Source organism: Lissotriton vulgaris, chromosome 7 (genome assembly GCF_964263255.1).
Source record: "Lissotriton vulgaris chromosome 7, aLisVul1.2, whole genome shotgun sequence".
Lineage (NCBI taxonomy): Eukaryota > Metazoa > Chordata > Amphibia > Caudata > Salamandridae > Lissotriton > Lissotriton vulgaris.
The window spans coordinates 632,827,664-632,845,947 of record NC_141695.1 but is presented as its reverse complement, the minus strand read 5'-3'; the positions used below and the strand labels follow the sequence as shown (position 1 = coordinate 632,845,947).

The 18,284-nt window shown below is 41.9% G+C and overlaps 1 protein-coding gene across 1 annotated transcript in view; it reads right to left on the bottom strand.

Moving 5' to 3' along the window:
* ACSF2 (acyl-CoA synthetase family member 2) overlaps positions 1 to 18,284 on the bottom strand; it is a 652,634-nt gene that overhangs the window by 47,278 nt on the left and 587,072 nt on the right. Inside the window, exon 11 of the mRNA XM_086930824.1 lies at positions 8,624 to 8,731. Within this exon, the coding sequence (XP_086786950.1) occupies positions 8,624 to 8,731 (108 nt within the window). The remainder of the gene's footprint in view (positions 1 to 8,623; positions 8,732 to 18,284) is intronic.

The following is an 18,284-nucleotide window of genomic DNA, read 5'->3' as shown; positions in this document are numbered from 1 at the left end:
GTAGCACCACAGTTGCACAGAGGGCGGGAAGACCTCTATAATGAAGCAGGACACCAAGGGTCCTTTTGGTGTGTGAGGGGTATTTAAACAAAGCTGTGTGCTTTCCACCACTCTAGGAAACACACATAGTCTGGTAGCACATGCTCATACATCGGTCTGAGGGTGGATCCTTTTGTTTCTTATATATTGACTACAGGAGGGAGTATCCACCTCCATTGCTCTTTTGAGCATTACCTCTTCACTCCCTCTTTTTGTTTTTTTTGGATAGTAGTAAAATATAGCAATGTTTAGTGGAGTTCTGACAACTTTTTGCCCTGGTGCCACTGCACCTGCTGCACCATTTAAATCAAGCCTCTTTTAATTGCAAGGTAACTGCAATTGTGTCTACCTGCTTTGTAGTAAAATATAGTAATATTAGGAGTTCTGAAAACTTGACTCTAGTGTCTGAGAGATAACTGGGCCTGTGACTATCTGTTTAGTTGTAAAATATAGCAATAATCTGTGTTTAGTGTGATGCCTATAGCTTTTGCTCCTGATTTCATTGCACCTACTGCACTATTGAAATCACAACCCCAAGACTTGCTACATAACTGCAATTGTGACTGCCTGTTAGTTGTGAAATATAGCAATATTAGGTGTTCAGAGGAGTTCTGATGAATTTTGGCCTGGTGCCACTGCACCTACTGCACTATTGAAATCACAACCCTAAGACTTGCTACATAACTGCAATTGTGACTGCCTGTTTAGTTGTGAAATATAGCAATATTAGGTGTTCAGAGAAGTTCTGATAAATTTTGGCCTGATGCACCTGCACCTGCTGTACCATTCAAATAATGACCCTGTTGCCTGCAAGATAACTGCACTTGTGACTGCCTGTTTAGTAGTAAAATATAGCAATATTTGGTGTTTATTGGAGTTATGATAACATTTGACCCCGCTGCCACTGCACCTGCCACACCATAATCAAGCCCCTATTAACTGTAAGGTAACTGCAATTGGGACTGCCTGTTTAATAGTCAACTATAGCAATATTATGTGTTTAGAGGAGCATTGACAACTTTTGGGCCCGGTGCTGCTGCACCATTCAAATCATGATCCAGTTTATTACATTTAGAAATTGATCATAATGACCTAATAGATTAAGTTGAAAAAAATCAATCCGATAATGCCTAGAAAGTGCTAGAAAGGTACTGAGTCCTGAATAGTATATGCCTAAAACGTTCTAAGGCTAAAGTATTCTGCTTTACACAACTTAAATAATAAAAGCAAGCATTCCAGCATACCGTTAGAAGCGGTCTTCCTTTTCTGTGGGAATACATCTTATCTTGATAGTGAATGGGAATTAGACAGTGTGAACAGCTTTAGTAGAAGTATCGTAAATGTGTGCAACCAGGGGAAGTTCATTTTAGAAAAGAAAAAGCTCAATACATCAGCAGAGACCCACATATGCGAAGGGCAAATCCTCCTCCAACTCTACAGAAGTACTTTCCAAATATGCAAAAGAACCTGTGCACATTTATGTGGACAGCCAGCATATTTTGGAATAAGATCACTTGCTGTGCGCAGACACTGAAAGAGGCGTCAAAGGCAGGCACTTGGAGCTGTTTGCTCATAGAAAGTAAAGCAGTCATAGGAAGCATGTCTGTAACTGATCAAATAAACTATGAGTGGATGAAGGACTCTGATCAGATGGTTTGGGCTGAAACCATCTTGGTATCGTCACATATTCAAAGAAAATAAGAGGCCTGTGGTGTTGCGTTTGAAACTTGGATTCATGATGTGCTGAGTGAATGGAATGAGCAGGTGAGAGTGATGGAGGCCAAGGATGTTCATGTCCTAAACCAGTTAATTGCAATAGAGTGATTCAGGCAGACAAGCTCTGCCCACTTAAGCAATATCAGTCACAAAAGAAGGACCCAGAGACACTTGCAGTATTAGCTAACCGGATTAAAAACCGGCTGAAGCAGCATGGGTTTAAGCCAAAGGAAGGAAGGAACTCCCAACAGCTTGGTTCCAAACCAAAGGGTAAGGACAAGGTAGGAACACAAGGAGAAGGGAGGGTGGGAAAGTTCTTCCAATCCCTAAGTAATCACTTGGCACAAGATGGGAAATTACAAAAGAGACTGTCAGGTTAAAGACCCCGTTCCAGCTTCACACTCAACATAGTAACAATGGACATTTGGGAGAGGGACCTTGATGCCCTTAAAAACATTCAGGCTAGTATCACTGGGAGGAAGGTTTCTGACCCGAGGAATACAAAGGCTTATGTGACTATAGGTGTGAGGCAGTTTCTCAAACCAGAGGATATTCTCCCTGGTGCCAGCTTGGTAGCCATGGGGATGACACTGAGTAACCACCTGCTCAATTTGAGGGAGAATTCCATGGCAAGATGCCCATGATCAGTGTAGAGGTGTGAGAGATGCAAGGTGGTGGATATCTGGTAAGCAATGATTTGATTGTCCCTGGTTTAGTACCAGGAGCCTATTTGACTTGGACCACATCTGCAGGGTTGACCAGTGCACCAGCTGTACATCAGTCTCAGGTAAACACCAGAGAAACATAGTGAGCAGATCAGGGCAGACTGTGAAGGCACAAGCTGTGGCGTCCATCGCCTCTGTTGAAAGGATAATTAGACACTTGAAACAGGGCCAGGAGCTAGCATGCAGTTAGTAGTTTCCTTAGTGCACTATCATTGGCCCACCTACTGTCCTTAGCAGGACACCTGGGCATAAGAAAGATCCAGGATAGGTGGCTGAACTCTGTTCTACTGGCCAAGGATGTGCAGATACACCAAGAGATTCTGTAGAACCTGTCCCACTGGCAAAATGAGTTGTAAGAAATCAAGAACTTTTCTGTAACGCTAGTTCTCCAGAGTTGGTTTCTTTCATAGATTCACATGCTTGAGTAATTTCCCATCATCAGGTCGGGGAATCACTGATAACTTTAAATAGAAGTAAACAGTGTTAACATGACCCTAGGCCCAACAACAGTGATTGTTTAGTAGCACATTCGCTTAGTTGAAATAATCCAAGCTTCAGTGAATTAGGTTCAAGCACTGAGCTTGCAATCCCAAGAAGCCACAATAGGTCACAATTCATAGCACAAGTGTGAAGGATACAAGTAATAGATAATGAGTCTCTGAATGGGAATCTATGTATGTAGCATTGGATCTTCCATAGATTCCATAGTTTGAATCAAACAGCAAGCAGCACACTGAATTTGAAGAAAGCGGAAGCAGGCTCTCTTTTACTGAAACAGGTTGCATAAAACTGCTTGACCCACTGAAGAGTTGGCTGCTGCACTGATATCAAGGCAAAAGCGCTTGGTGGAAATATACCTGATTTTCCAAATCGCTGTGTGGTAAATATCTTTAAAAGGTACGTTAGTGTAGAACACAACTGTTGCCTCCCTCTCTCTGCCTTTACATGGGTGGGTAGCCCTAGGGTGGCAAAAAGGTGATCAAGGATGACAATCAATGGGCAATTTCCTGTTTGGACAATAGATGGCCTATGCCTGGATGGGCAAAGGATAGAAATAATACAAAAGTATTTACTTCTTTCTATGTAGAGACGGGTGCACCTATGGATTTCAGTAATTGCTAAGACTTTTCAGCTAATGTGGATGGGTTGGGGAAAAGGACTGAAAAACTAAGTTTCTTAAAGTGAAAGTCTAATGGGACTTTGGGTATGAATTTGGTTTGGTGCGTAAGATGACTGTCTGTCATAAAAAGAAGGTAAAGGCTTGGAATTCGGCAGGTCTCTTTGCAGAAGTGAGAGCCAGGAACTGCACAATCTTCCATAGGATGCATTTCAGAAGTGCTGTATTAATTGGCTCAAAAGGAGGCATCATCAACTCACTAAGCCCTGTATTTAACAGCCAAGGCACCGAATGGCACCTCAGATGAGTGACCCTAAAATGTGTCTTTGTGAATCCAATGACGATTCTGTGGGAGACTAACAATGATGATTTGTGAATTCTTCTAAACATCGACATGGTGGCAAAATGGACTCCACTGGTGAGCATCTGAGACCATTTTTGGCCAGGTAAAGTGAGCATGGCAGCATTTAATGGGGTTATATCAATATCTGATTGAGTTATTTGTCCTTGTGCCACATACAGAAGTGTTTCCATTATCCATATAAATATTTATTGCAGCAAGTGCTTGGTTTTGCGCCAATCTCTCTAAAAATGTTGAACGCTAAGTGATCATGAAGTTCCCAGGCAGAATGACTTTAGGTTGTGGGAAACTATTTGCCTGTTGTTTCTGGAAAAGAGCCTAGGTTGGATCTTGAGCGGTATTGGTGGACACTGTGAGGGTCTCAACAGGTCTCAGTACCAGAATTGGCAGGACCAGACTGGGGCCATCAGAATCTAGGACCAGTGATCTGCCTTGCCTTTACTCGGTGTCCTGAGAATAAGGGGAAACTGCTGAAAGGCATAAACAAAGACATGCAGTCATGTCATTGAGAAGGCATCACCTTTGGATCCCAGTTATACCAGTACATGCTGGTGTAGGATTGGCATTTCTTGCTTTGCACTGTAAAGCATAAGTCTAGATATGGATTACACCCTTTTCAGAAGATCAGTTGATCTTGGTGGAGATCCCACTCATGGAAGTTTCAGAGGCGGCAAGTAAGTGAATCTGCTTAGTTGTTCTAGACTCCTGGAAGACGTTCCACTGCAATACCTACTAAGTTCACTGTGGCCTGGCCCCTCAGAATTAGTGACTGTTGTGACAGAGACAATAACACCTGGCACCTTGTTTGGTGAGGTAATACTTTGAAGCTGTCTTGCTTGTCTTGTTCAACAAGGCTTGGACTGCACGTCTCAAGAGGTATGCTTGTAGACCTAACCTGATGACATGCAGCCCCACAATGTTTATGTTGAGTGACTTTTCCACTTCTAGCTAAAGACCTCTTGTAGACAATTCTTGCATATGGGTTTCCCATGCTTCCATTGATGCACCCACTGTCATTGTTAGCCTGTCCATATTGGGTTGGGATGGAAAGCCTGCACTGAGATTTCTTGGGAATCTTCAGCAGGGCAGGGTTTGTTTGAACATTCTCCATATCAGCATTATATAGTTCCAAGATACTATTGCTTCTCTTGCATTATCCAGTGCTTGCCGTACAGACCTCTTCCACAACCTACAGATGGGCACTAAACTGATGTATGATGACATTAAGTCTAGCAATGATTTCTAAGATCACACTGGGACTGCCTCCTTGGAACAAAAAGTCTTTGCCAAGGTTTGCAGTTTCACCACTAGTTCTGCTGAAGGCAATGATTTCCCGACTTGCGTCTCCAGGATAGCTCCTAAACATTGTAACTTTGCTCCTGAGAAGATAGATGATATGTGAGTTTTCAGTGTAGACCCAACTTGTAGAAATGGTTGAAGCAATGCTTGTGGAGTTACATGCCTCTTCCTCTGATGGAGACAGTTGTCTGGATTTGGGTAACACTGGTGCACTCGTCTGCATAAGGAGACAGCCACATGGGATAGGAACTTTATCTAGGGAGCTGACATTATTCAGAAAGGAAGTGCTTTGAATTGGTAATGCTGCCACGGAGAATCAGAGATACTGCCTGCGGTTCAGGTTCATTGGGACATGAAAGTGAGCTTTATGAAGGTCTGGAGAGAGAAGGTTACTGAAGCATCATAAGGACTTCCTGTGGAGTAACCATCTGAAAGGGTTGGTTCTTCAGATACTAGTTTGACCCCCAGAGTTTTAGAAAAAGTTTCCAATCCCCTGATTTTATCCTGACCATCAAGAATATGGAACATACGTCCATATTTCTTTAGGATGTCGACACCTTCTTTATTGCTCCTTTTAAAAGGAGTAGAATTTTTTGTTGTTGAATTCTCACAAATCATCAGGTAGATGATTTGGAGGCTTTTCTATGAATTCCAGAGTGTGTCCAGACTGCACTATTTGAAGCATCCAGTGATCTGTGGCGAGCATTAAGGATCCATCGCTGTGTACTCTAAACAGTGCTGTCTGGACGCACCCTAGAGATGCTGCATTTGAGGAATCAGTTTTTGGAATGTTTAAATCCTTTGTTGTCGCCGTTGATGAGGGCCTGACCATTGAATGTGTCACCATCAGTAATGTCTCTGATGGGATCTTCTATGACAGCAACTGGCACTGCCCGAATGCTTTGCAGGCGAGGTGGTCATTTATGGTGGGTGCTTCTATGATTATGTTGTAGAGTCTTTGTTGGTGAAGATTTAGGAGGAACTTCTGACCGGATGTAAGGGAAGCTGGATTTGCATGCTATTTTCAGCATTTGTTTCTGGCCTTTTTTCAATGCCATCTCTGACAAAGGCATGTTCTTGTCCTTGGGAGGAAATGGATGGAGGCACTTTTGATATAAATTCCAGATAAGGAAGCTCCCCATGTATCGGTTTTTACATCACCATCATATAAGAGCTCGAAGGAACCATTTTACACTGACTCACTCCCAGATGAGGGGGGTATCCTTTCGGTAAGGGCAAAATGATTTTTTTCAGTAGATATGGAGTTAAGCTCCTTTCTCTTGCTTAAGAGTTTTGGGGAGGGGAAGTGTTAAAGATGTAACAGTGAGATACCTTATGAGACAGATAAAGACAATAAATGGATTGATTTTCTGGATCATCTGTGTAGATCCAAGCAGGACCCTGCTATAGTGACAGCGCCCCTCTAGACCAGAAGACCAAAAACTTTGCAAACTCCCTAAAATAACTCGCAGCTTGTGAAAATCGAAGTTAGGTCTGGCTGAAGTCCAGGGAAAATCAAGCAGAAGGCACAATGTAGCCAATGTAAGGTCAGAGCAGGGCTCTCCTCTGTGAATCCCTCAAACACAACATGCAGTAAGAGTCTGAGTTTTGGTGATTTCTAGGTAGAGCAGACAGCTCAGCACTAACACCTCACTGGTTAAAATTTCAGGTGTTTTAAAAAAGTGAATATACTACTAAACGTTGTTGGGACTATGGCCTTTTTAACACAGTTTACTGCTATTTAAAGTTATCAGAGATTCCCAATCCAATAGTCATGTGAATCTATGAAAGATACAATGTTGAAGAAGTCTGAAGGTAAGATCAAGGTACCATTAGTGCCAGAGTCGGTTGTAGATGTTTCTTTTGAGTGGCTAAGAATTGACACTGTTGGGCAATTTGACCCACCTCCACATCCGGCATCAACTATATCTTTGTTGTGATGGACAATTATGCTAGGTATCTGGAGGCACTGCCTCTGAGAATGTCCCTGGTTTGGTATGGCACAAGATGGAGGATGAGGACAGCTTCCCCAAACAGTGGATCTGCATTGACTGCCTTCCTGTGGCTTGAGGGTGGAGAGCCAGACACTGAAGTTAGGTGAATGAAGGCAAGCCTACTTTTAGAAACATACACTTTGTCTTAGTTGATGAAGTTTTAGGCCAGGTCGGTCTACTGACAGGATGTCAAGGAAGCTGGAGTGTCATGCTACTATCAGCAGTTTGTTTCTTGCCCTTTTTCAATGCTATCTCTAGCCACTGCTACATCTTGTCCTTGGGAGGAAATGGATGCAGGAGCTTAAGATGTAAATTCCAAAGTTGTAAGCCCCCCATGCTTTATGTTTTTTGCTTTGCCATCATGGGAAGTTGATTAGTTCTTCCTAAACATTACCATTTGGCTGATGGTAGGGGGGAGGGGTAAGACTATAGTTCCTCTGTTTCGTTAAGGGGAAGACATTTCTAGGTCAACCCTGCCCGTTTGCCTACACCTGATTACTGCTTTAGGAAGGCTGATGCCAGAAACTCACTTCATTGTGCCTATATAGTGGGTGCTCCAGCTTGGAAACTTCAGTGCATTACTTTTCACAAAGGCTATGTCTGGTGATCAGCCTAAAAAGGACACTTGAAACTGAAGGACCCCAAATATGTTCTGAAATTTTAGACAGTGGATCCACATGTCCTACCTATAAAATATGTATAAAATTGAAATCTAAACCACCCACTTAGTTCCATTTAGAAGATCTACATGACCATGGAAGGACGCGTTTCACAAGGTACCTAAAAGATTGCTGTGTTATTTGGGTTGCTGTTTGCTGACAGCCAGTCTCCCAAAAGTGAGGAGACTTTGCCTAACTTCTGTATTTTGTGTTGGAGGAGTGGAGGGTCTGCATATTGTCTAGAAATGTACATGCCTGCTGACAGAGGGAAGGAGTCTGCCTGGCCCTGCAAGTAGAAAGATGTCCATCAGGAGAAGCCCAGTGTATTCTTTACATTGGGGTACACAAGAGAGTCCGGCAAGTGGGTTCCTAGGACTCCATATGCAGTCTCACTTGAGAATTGCACCCAATGGCTGGCCATGGTTAACCATCTGTGTCCCCCTTATGGCCACTGTGGGCCGCGATTTGATGCTCCCAACACCAAAGTCATGACACACAGCGCTGCTGCTGGTGGGCTAAAAGTGAATCAATCTTTCATCGGCTAGCGGGGCGCGGGCTGACCCAGAAGAAGTGAGTGCTTTGTTTTGGTGGCATTTGCATAAGTATTACAGATGTTAGGGCACAGGGAAACAAGGATGCAAGCGGGCCATGCAAGGCAGTCAAAAAGTGCACAGCACTGCACCATAAACGGGGAGTCTGGCAAGCAGCATTACCTCAGTGTGGGGCGCGATGGCGCCAACAGTCTGTGTTTTCCGGAAGAAATCATCATATGGAAATCCCAGGAAGGTGACAGGGCTGTTTTCTGTGCTCCCATAGGCAACCTGTGGCAGATAATGGAAAGACGTCATAAAGAGTGCATCAAACGAGTCAAAGCAAAAAAAAGCATAACAATGTGAAAGAGAAGAGAACGCGTCCTGAGACAAGTGAAAAGAGTGACCTACAATTACCTCTGCACCCTCAAAGTATGCAGGTTTATGATTTGATTTGATTTGATTTGATTTTATGTTTTCTAGAGCGCACAGCTACCCTAAGGCATCCCGGCGCTGAGAAAAAGACCACGGTACTGAGGGAAGGAATGGTCAGGAAGGCGAACTCAAGGGAAAAGTAGGGTTTTTAGGCGTTTCCTAAACCTGAGGTGGTTATGTTCTTGCCTCAGGGAAAGAGGAAGGGCGTTCCACAGTCTAGGAGCGTTATAGGAGAACAGGCGGCCGCCTGTTCTGGCCTTCCTAATTCTAGGGACATTGGCGAGGGAAAGAGAGTTGGATCTTAGTTGACGACTTGACTGTTGTTGAGTCACCAGTGTCCTGAGAATGGGAGGGCCTTCATTGTGCAAAATTCTGTGAGTAATGCACAGGATCTTAAAATTGACCCTCTCCTTTACTGGCAGCCAGTGCAGACTTCTGAGAGCTGGTTTGGCCAAATTCCTCGTTGAAGTTCCTGTGAGGATTCTCGCCGCCGCGTTCTGTGCGCATTGAAGTCTATGGATCACCGAGGCTGGGGCCCCCAGATACAGGACATTTCCATAGTCCAGTCTGGAGTTCACAAGCCCCTGCAGCAAGAGTTTCCTGGACTGGAGCGGAAGTAGATGTAAAATCTTTGGAGCCATTTTTATCAGGCCGAAGCAGGTTCCCGCCGTTTTTCTCGCCTGAGTTTTGAAACTTAGATCCTGGTCAAGCCATATCCCTAAACTCTTGACTTCGGACTTGGGAATGGGTGGTGTTCCCATGCATGGTGGCCAAGGAAGGGAAGTGGGAATTTTGTTGGAGGTTCCTAAGAGGAGTATTTCCGATTTCTCCCCATTTAGTTTTAGCCTTGATTCGCACATCCATTGGTGCACCTTCTCCAGACAGCTGCTCAGATTGGACAAGGCGTTGTCAGCCTGGTTAAGGGAGACGACCAGCTGGGTGTCATCAGCATACATTATTGATTTAATGCCAAACGGCTTTACAACATCCTCAAGGGGAGCCATGTAAGCATTAAAAAGTGTGGGGCTCAAAGAAAGAATGCACCAGTCTAAGACAAAGGTACAAGCAGAACTAGGCCCACCTTTATACAGGGGCAGTTTCACTGGGGGGCCAATGACCCCAAGGGGCCCATTGAGCCCTGATAATTGTTGTTTTTTTCTATGCTGACAGCAGTCAAAGGGGCAGTTTTTACTGGTTGCACCAGGGCCCTGGCATCCTCGCTACGCTGCTGCCTCTATTCCCAAACAGTGTGTGGATCATTCCAAAGCCAGATAATACAAAAACAATATGTTTCTATGCCATTGAAAATAAAGTGAAATAACCTAAACTATGAGGAAAGCGGATCTAGGTCCAAGTACATCTTTAAGAAGTCATGGGCTAATCTAAAGCCAGGCCAAAGCAGATCTGAATCCATCTGTATGACTTCAAGAGAGTATAGGACACCCGAAGCAATGAAGGAGAAATGCAGCTAGATTCAACTCCTTAGCCTCAGGAAAAGTATGAACGACTCCAAAGACAAAGGAAAAAGCTCAATCTGTCTTTGTTACATTAGAGAGCGAATGGTCCAGCAAAAATATTGGGTGCTAGCCTTTTCTCCAACTGCTGAGAAACTGAGGAATGCTCTTTTAAGTCAACACTTTTGTAGTCTAAATGAGTTTTATATATTTTATTGCATATACGTAACATGCAATAAAAAAGAAACAAGATGAATTTTCCATAGTAATATCACAATGAGAACGCAAAGATTTTTTTTTTTTAAACCAATTAATTAATTATGCAAAAGTGATGTCTGATGACAATAAAAGGCACCAAAATATAAACATATTGTTTTATCAGGTGATAAAGGAGAATAGGGAGAAAAAGATGAGAGAGAAGATAGAAAGAGGAGAGAAATGAATTGTTAGGAGAAAGAAATTCCAAAGAAAAATATACATCGCTTGAATTTCTGAGAGAATGCTATGAACTTTGGGAGGTTTAGAATCATTTACATCATCAATAAATCTTTGATTACAATTAATATAGGTTTTATACGAGTAAAACGTAAATGAAAACCAACCAATGTCTCTCTTGTCTAAAGGATCCAATTTATCTAACTTAATTCTATCTTATGGTTGAAATATGCACCTTTCACTAGGCAATGTGTGATATTTACATATTATCCTTCCAATTCATCCTTATTTGCTGAATTCAAATAGCAATATGTAAATCAACGTGTTTTCCTTTAACTGTGAGTTTCCCAGTTATTTAATAAATCACTATATAAAACATTATTCACCAAGCCCGTACTCACATACAGCCCTCTAATTCACCAACAAAGCAGTAGAAACAAAAGATTTAATGACTCAAACCTCAAGTAAATATACAAGAAACGACAGTCAGCTCAAATTATACGCCTGGTCGTTTGGCTAACTATTCTGATAGCTAGAAAAATCCACAAATCATGAAAAATGTCTACACAACTGTTGACAGGGTTACAGGATAGCTTTGATTATCTAATTAAAAGAATTCCAAGGTTTTGTATCTCCAGCGTCAGACCACAATGAGGAAGTCAAGACAGAACTTTAATAGCCAGGGGTCACTCTTTTGTTTGCTGTCTGGTATCCAGGACTTCACAGCTTGCATTTTAACCAGAAGAGTTTATAACCCTTTATGGCAAGTAGTCCATTCTCTCACTTCCATTGGCGCCAACAGAATTTTATTTGGAAAATTGTTCATGATTGTGTAAATGGATTTTGTTTTACTCAATCAACGAAGCAAGCAAATAAAGGTGTTCCATCAGCCCTATTGTAGATTTATCTGAATTGTCTCACATGGGAACTACAACACTAGCAGGTACTTTGAAGTGCTGTCATCGTCTCACAAGGAACAGAATTAAAAACATTTCCAACATTTTCTTGGTGTTCAGGACATCGAAAGTGGTGTTTTTCTTCCTCCTGGTTCAGCTTCGAGCTCTGCTTTAAAGTACTGCCCAGATTTCCTGTCCGGGGGCAGAGCACAGAGCCTGGCTTTGGCATAACCACCCCCACAGTCTGTTTTAGCTGCTGCATCAGCTTTTTCCTTGAAGCAATTTTTGCTGCGTTTATCTCATTTTCCTGTACTTAGCATTTATTTACACCTTTCAGTTTTATAATAAAAATGGAGAATAAAATTGCGGAAAATCCTAATAATAAGAGGAAACAACAATTTCTCCTCCAGTCCGGTCATGCTTGTAAAGTGCGTGCACGTTTCAAATCTGTTATTAATGTTTATTTAGGTCGCCTTTTTAATATTTGTTTGTCTTTTCTCTTTTCTCTCCTTTTCCTTATACAATTTTCTAGAACTAATATTTTCCATATCTTTCTTCAACTTTTTCTCCTCGTCTTAAATCTTATTTCTTTTTACTCTTTATTTTATTATGGCTAATGTTCATAATGTTAAAATAATCTCTTTAAATGTCAAGGTTTTGGGACATTCTGTAAAACGTACAAAGATTTTAGATTATTTAGGACATTGAAAGCAGATATTGGTTTTATTCAGGAAAACACATATTGAAGATAAAGTATTAGATTATATGAAATAAAATGAGTTGATACCATTGTCTCTTCTCCTGCTAAAGGTAGGAAAAAAGGTGTTGCTATTCTTTTTGCTAAAAGACTACATTGTCAAATTTTAGGTAAATCATCAGATTTATAAGGTAGATATGTCATTATTAAAATTAAAATGTATGAATCTGTTATATTTTTACTTAATGTTTATGGTCCAACTGCTGATGATCCTACGTTTTGGTCTAATTTAACTACTGAAGTTCTCAAGTTAGGTAACGTTCCTCTTATGGTTGGAGGAGACTTCAACCTTATTGCTCATCCTTTATTGGATAGATCTTCTCTCACTAAATTTCGACCTCCAAAAGCTTTTCTAACTTTTAAATCTTTCCTTAAAACTACAAAATTGATTGATATTTGGCGATTACATTTTCCTACAGATTTAAAAAAAAAAATTCTCTAACCCATGTAACTCACATTCAAGACTTGATTATTTACTAATTTCCAGACAATTAATTAATTATGTGGTTACTCCTAATATTGGTAATATTGATATATCGGATCATGCTTTAATATCTTTTGTTTTGCAATGTTCTCAAAATGTTAAAACACAGTCCAGATGGAGAATGAATAATGGTATTGTTCTCAATAAACAAAACAAACTGAAAATCTTAGATGCTCTTCAGGATTACTTTTGTCTTAACCCAGAAGGTTCTAAATCCCTGGTGAATAGATGGGATGCTTTTAAAGCTTATATTAGAGGTGCTTCTATTTCTCTCATGGCACATGAAAATAAAACTTTTAATGTAAGAATTGAAGAATTGGATAGGCAAATTGCAAAATTTAAAAGGCTTTTTATTACTTCTAATGACCCTCAATATAGGTTGAAATTACAAAAACGTATATATGAATTTAATTCCATTCTTAGCAGAAGAGCCGGTATTCAACTCTCCAAATCTAAAGCCAATTTTTTTTAATGCTAACAGATCTGGACGGATTTTAGCCAATTATCTACTCGTTAAAAAATATAAAACTCAAATTCAATTCATGGCCCCAGAGGGAAAATTGCCCTAGCGCAAAATGATATTGTTAATCAATTTCTAAATTATCACACTACTTTGATGATTCTTCTTTTTTTTTTTTTTTTTTTTTTGAAAACCTTTATTTATCAGAGACATGGTACACAGCGTCTGCCTACAACCACTGCGGGCCGGCCGCTATGACAATAAATAGCCTTCCAAGGTACCTTGCGTTGCAAATAGAGGACAAAAATAACAAAGCTACGATAGACTGGCAAGGAGCCACAAGCAAAGGATAGAGAGGGTTTCATTTTGTAATTTTGACGAATCGTCCTAAAGTCAGATCGGGTAGCAGAAAGGGCGGACCAAGTAAAAGGATATACACGAGTCAAACATCATTATCGAGATACTGGCGTAAATCAGCACAATAAAGATAAACAAGCAACGAAGTATTTATCACCCCAGTTAGCGCCCGCCCAATCAATTTATCACATCAGGAGTCACAATCTAGCTTGTATACGGTATAGTAGGATATAAGAGGGATCATTCTATGACAACGATAAAAGGATCCTACGACATGCAAAAAGGCACTTGTTACTTGGGAAAATTCGCAGCAGAAAATGCGCCCTCGAACAGTAATATAAGAGGGAAGGAAAAGCAGGATGTGTAATCATTCAGTAACTATGCATTAAAATCGATGTCATGGTCGTGAATCAATAACCTTGCGATAGTGACACAGACGCAAAGCGCGAAAATCCGTCCCGGAAAGGACTAAACCCAACCCCCATCTGACCCGAGATACATAGAAAGAAGAAAGGAAACAAGAGAAAAACAAGAAGAAAAGGCCATAGAAACAAAAAAGAGAAAACGAAAATCAAGCCCCAACCCCCCCACCCTGCACGTCGAAGAGGCTACGGCCCCCCCCCCCTACTAACGTGCCTGTCGCCCCAAGAGACCCACATAAGGGAAAAGACGGGGGAAAGTCAACACAAGCAGACTCCCGCCCCACCCCATCCGCACAAAACAGCTCAGGCTCGATCACTAACAGACCAGCGGGTCGACAAGCAATGGCGGCGTCGTAGTATAGTTCAGCAAAGCGTCCACATCATAATGAGTGACCCGGGATCAGTCCTGCGATGCATAAAGGAAGAGTTCACCCCTGTCCCAACTTGACCCTTCCGTCGATACGTAGCCACTGAAAGTTTGCAATGGGGCACCGCCCCGGACGAACAAGGCGGCCAGGCGGGTAGACCAAGAGCAATTCCGTGAGCAGTCCCAGAAGCAAGGGACTGAAAAGTGATCTCCTTAAGACATGTAGGCACAGGAACAGGGCTCCGAGCAAGTCCCTCAGGTTGCGACCCGGTAGCAGCAACACAAGATGGCCGGGTGGTGAAACAGGCCCATGAAGGGAATCCGCACTTTTTGCAGCACTAGGCCCCGATGTCACATTCACGCGGCCGGTTAGGTGGGATCTGTGACCAACATCATCCAGGGCCCTCCATGGCACCACCAGTGGACACGTAGCAGGCACATCTAATGGCGGCAAAGAACCGCCCACGACACTACTTCTCACGGGATCGCCGGAGCCTTCTTCCAACGGCTGGGTGATAATAGCGTCTAGGCGCTGTGCAAGGTCCCCGGCCCCATCCAACCAGGTAAAGCGCAGGGAGCTCATAGCAGCAATGAGGTCGCGAGCCGTAGGTTTCATGGTACGTGGCCAATATAAACTCACTCGCTCTCAGGATATCTTCTACCTCGGCCAGGGTCAGTGGCCCCCACCGAACCGCCCGACCAGAAAGTTAGTATGAAATTCACCAGAGCGGGGGCTGGCGCCACCTCCAGCTGCTACGATCGATCCGCCATTACACTTTGCCAATACACAGTTCACTCAGTCACAGGATGCCCCATAAGAAGCGCGGGCAGCATTAGCGTTATGTGGCACAGAGTCTAAATAGCAGGGGCAGACCCACCAACTTTGCGCAAAAGCGCCGACCCCATACCTCCGAGGTCTGAAAACGATGCACCGGTCTGCCCCAAGTCAGCCAGCGCCAGCAACGTTGCTCCCGTTCCAAAATGGCGATATCAGCCCGTCCAGTAGATCCACACGCAGCACAGAGAACAAAGGAACGGTCTTACTAAGCGGTGGATCAGATCTCCAGCGTGAGCGTCCGTGTCTGTGGCGGCGCCAAATCCCCACATCCGTCCGGGATGGCGCAGTGTCTCTCCCGCAGCTCAGAGATATGGGCTTCTTGGCCCGCAGAGCCGCGACCTCAAGTGGCATCCGCGGCCGGCACCAACATCCGGTCCCTCGGCCAGCAGTCGGACGCCGCCACGGCGTCCAGCGAAAAAGGGTGAATGGAAGGGTCGCCGGTCACGGCCAAGCGCCGGAGTTGCCGCCCGCTGATCCTCGCACCTTCCGACGCCGTGTGAGCACTGCCCGAGCCTGTGCGTCCCGGGGAAGAGCAGGATATTCAAAGGATAAATGCCGTGGCGAGCGGAGCTCGCGGACTAGGCGGCCATCTCGCTCCGCGCTCGGCCACGCCCCCCGATGATTCTTCTTTAATTGATTCTTTTTTGTCTACATGTGGATTACCTTAGATTTCACATTTAACTAAAAATGTATTAGATCTGCTCATTACTGAAGATTACATTCGATTAGCCATTAAATCTCTTAACCAAAATAAATCCCCAGGGGAAGATGGCATTCCAGCAGAATTTTACAAGGAATTCCAAATACAACTTATTCCTCATTTATTTAAATTATTTACCTAATTGTTGTATTACCCAAACCTAATAAAGACCCCTCACTTGTTTCAAATTACCGTCCTATTTCCTTATTAAATCAAGATTGTAAGCGCTAAGCCAAAATACTTGCAACTAGGGTAACCTCTGTTTTAGATTCTATCATAAATCCAGATCATTCTGGGTTTATGAGCAATAGATATTCTCCAAATAATACAAGAATATTATTACATGTTATAGAACAAGGGTCCAATTTACCTTTACCATCAGGAGTGTTAGCATTGGATGCTGAAAGAGCCTTCGATAAAGTACATTGGTAGTTTTTATTTCATACTTTATTTCCATTTAATTTTGGGGACATATTTATTCGTATGCTATCTGCTCTTTATCCTACTCCTACAGCTTGTTTATTTATTAATGGCCAAACTTCAAACCAATTTTCTCTTTTCAGAGGAACCAGACAGGGTTGCCTCATCCCCCTGCTCCTATTTCTTCTTGTTATTGAACCCCTGCTTGTTTCAATTAGGAAATGTAATGGTAATAATGGTATTAATATTAAGGCGGTTAAAGTTAAACGTTAGCATATGCAGATGATGGACTCTTATTTATTAGCAATCCTATCTCTTCACTCCCTCCTTTATTTGAGATGATTTCATCTTATTCCAAACTTTCTGGTTCTAAGTTAAATACTAATGAAACTGATTTTTTCCTAATAATATTCATTGCAACCCAGATATGTTACCCATGAAGGATATAATTTGCCAAAGAAAAAATTGTAAATACCTAGGTATTTTATTTTAATCTTCTATGAAAACTACAATATCATTAAATTGTGATTCTATTTTAAGTTACATTAAGGATAACATATCTAAATGGTCTTCACTTCATCTTTTGTGGTGGGGAAAAATGGACTTCATAAAAATGACTAAAGCACCAAAACATTTTTTACTCCCTAGCCATGATTCCTACCCAATTTTGTAAATTTCTTTGGAGCAATAAAGCACCCAGCATTAGTTATAAAAAACTAAAATTGCCTAAATGTAATAGAGGTTTTGGTGTACCAGATTTTTTTGTTATCACAAAGCTTTTATATTAAAGCAACATTCTCTTCGGTTTAATCATTCTCATTTGATTAATCCAACTACATGGCTTTCTATAGAAAAGAGTTTAATAGATCTGTTTCCTTTATCTGCTTTATTAACTATGTCCAATAAATCAATATTCTTTAAATAAATCTCTTATTTTATAATCCACTACGTTGATATTACATGATTTCAAATTAATTTTTCAATCACCCATGTCCATTACTGAAGATATGTCATTATGGTATAACTCAAGCATAAAACTCACAAAAAATGTTAGATTTTGGCATTTGGCATATTGCATTTGGCATATCTATTATGACAATGCTTTTATCTCTTTGGATGTTCTTCAGGAAAAATTTAATTTACCTTCCTCTGATTTACTCAAATATGAATTTTTATAAAATTCTATTTTAGATTAATTTTCTCATTATATACCTTCTAATGCTAAATCAGATTTATCAATTTATATTCAAACTCTGTCCACTTTGCCTCATGGTGTTTCAATATTGTACAACAAGATGAATACATTTAAAGGTAACAATATTAATGTACTTTAGAGATTTGGGAAAAATTAGCTGTCTCTATGTTTATCTTAGGAAACTTGGAAAACAATTTGGCTTAATAGTATTTCAGGATGGTTACCTGTTTTGCTTTATCAAACAAACTCATATATTTTATAAAATTGTCTATGGTCTCCACTGAGATTGTTTCAAGCTAAACTCCTCCCGACTTACAAGTGTTGGAACTGTAATTTGCATACTGGTTCGTTAAAACATATGCTTTTTGAATGTCCTATATTTAAATTTTGGACTGAAGTTTGGGATGATATCAAAAAAACACTTAGGGGGTCATTAGGATGGCTGGCATCGGGAAACGGGACCGCCCGCCATAAGGGCGGGGGCCCCGTGGGGCAATTAGGATGCACCCGCCACAGTGGCAGGCGCATTCTGCCTTCCTGTCATTGTGGTGGGCGGTGCACTCAGCACCGCCCGCCACAATGCCAGGAAGGCATGTTGTGCACTTCCATGCACAACATGGCAGG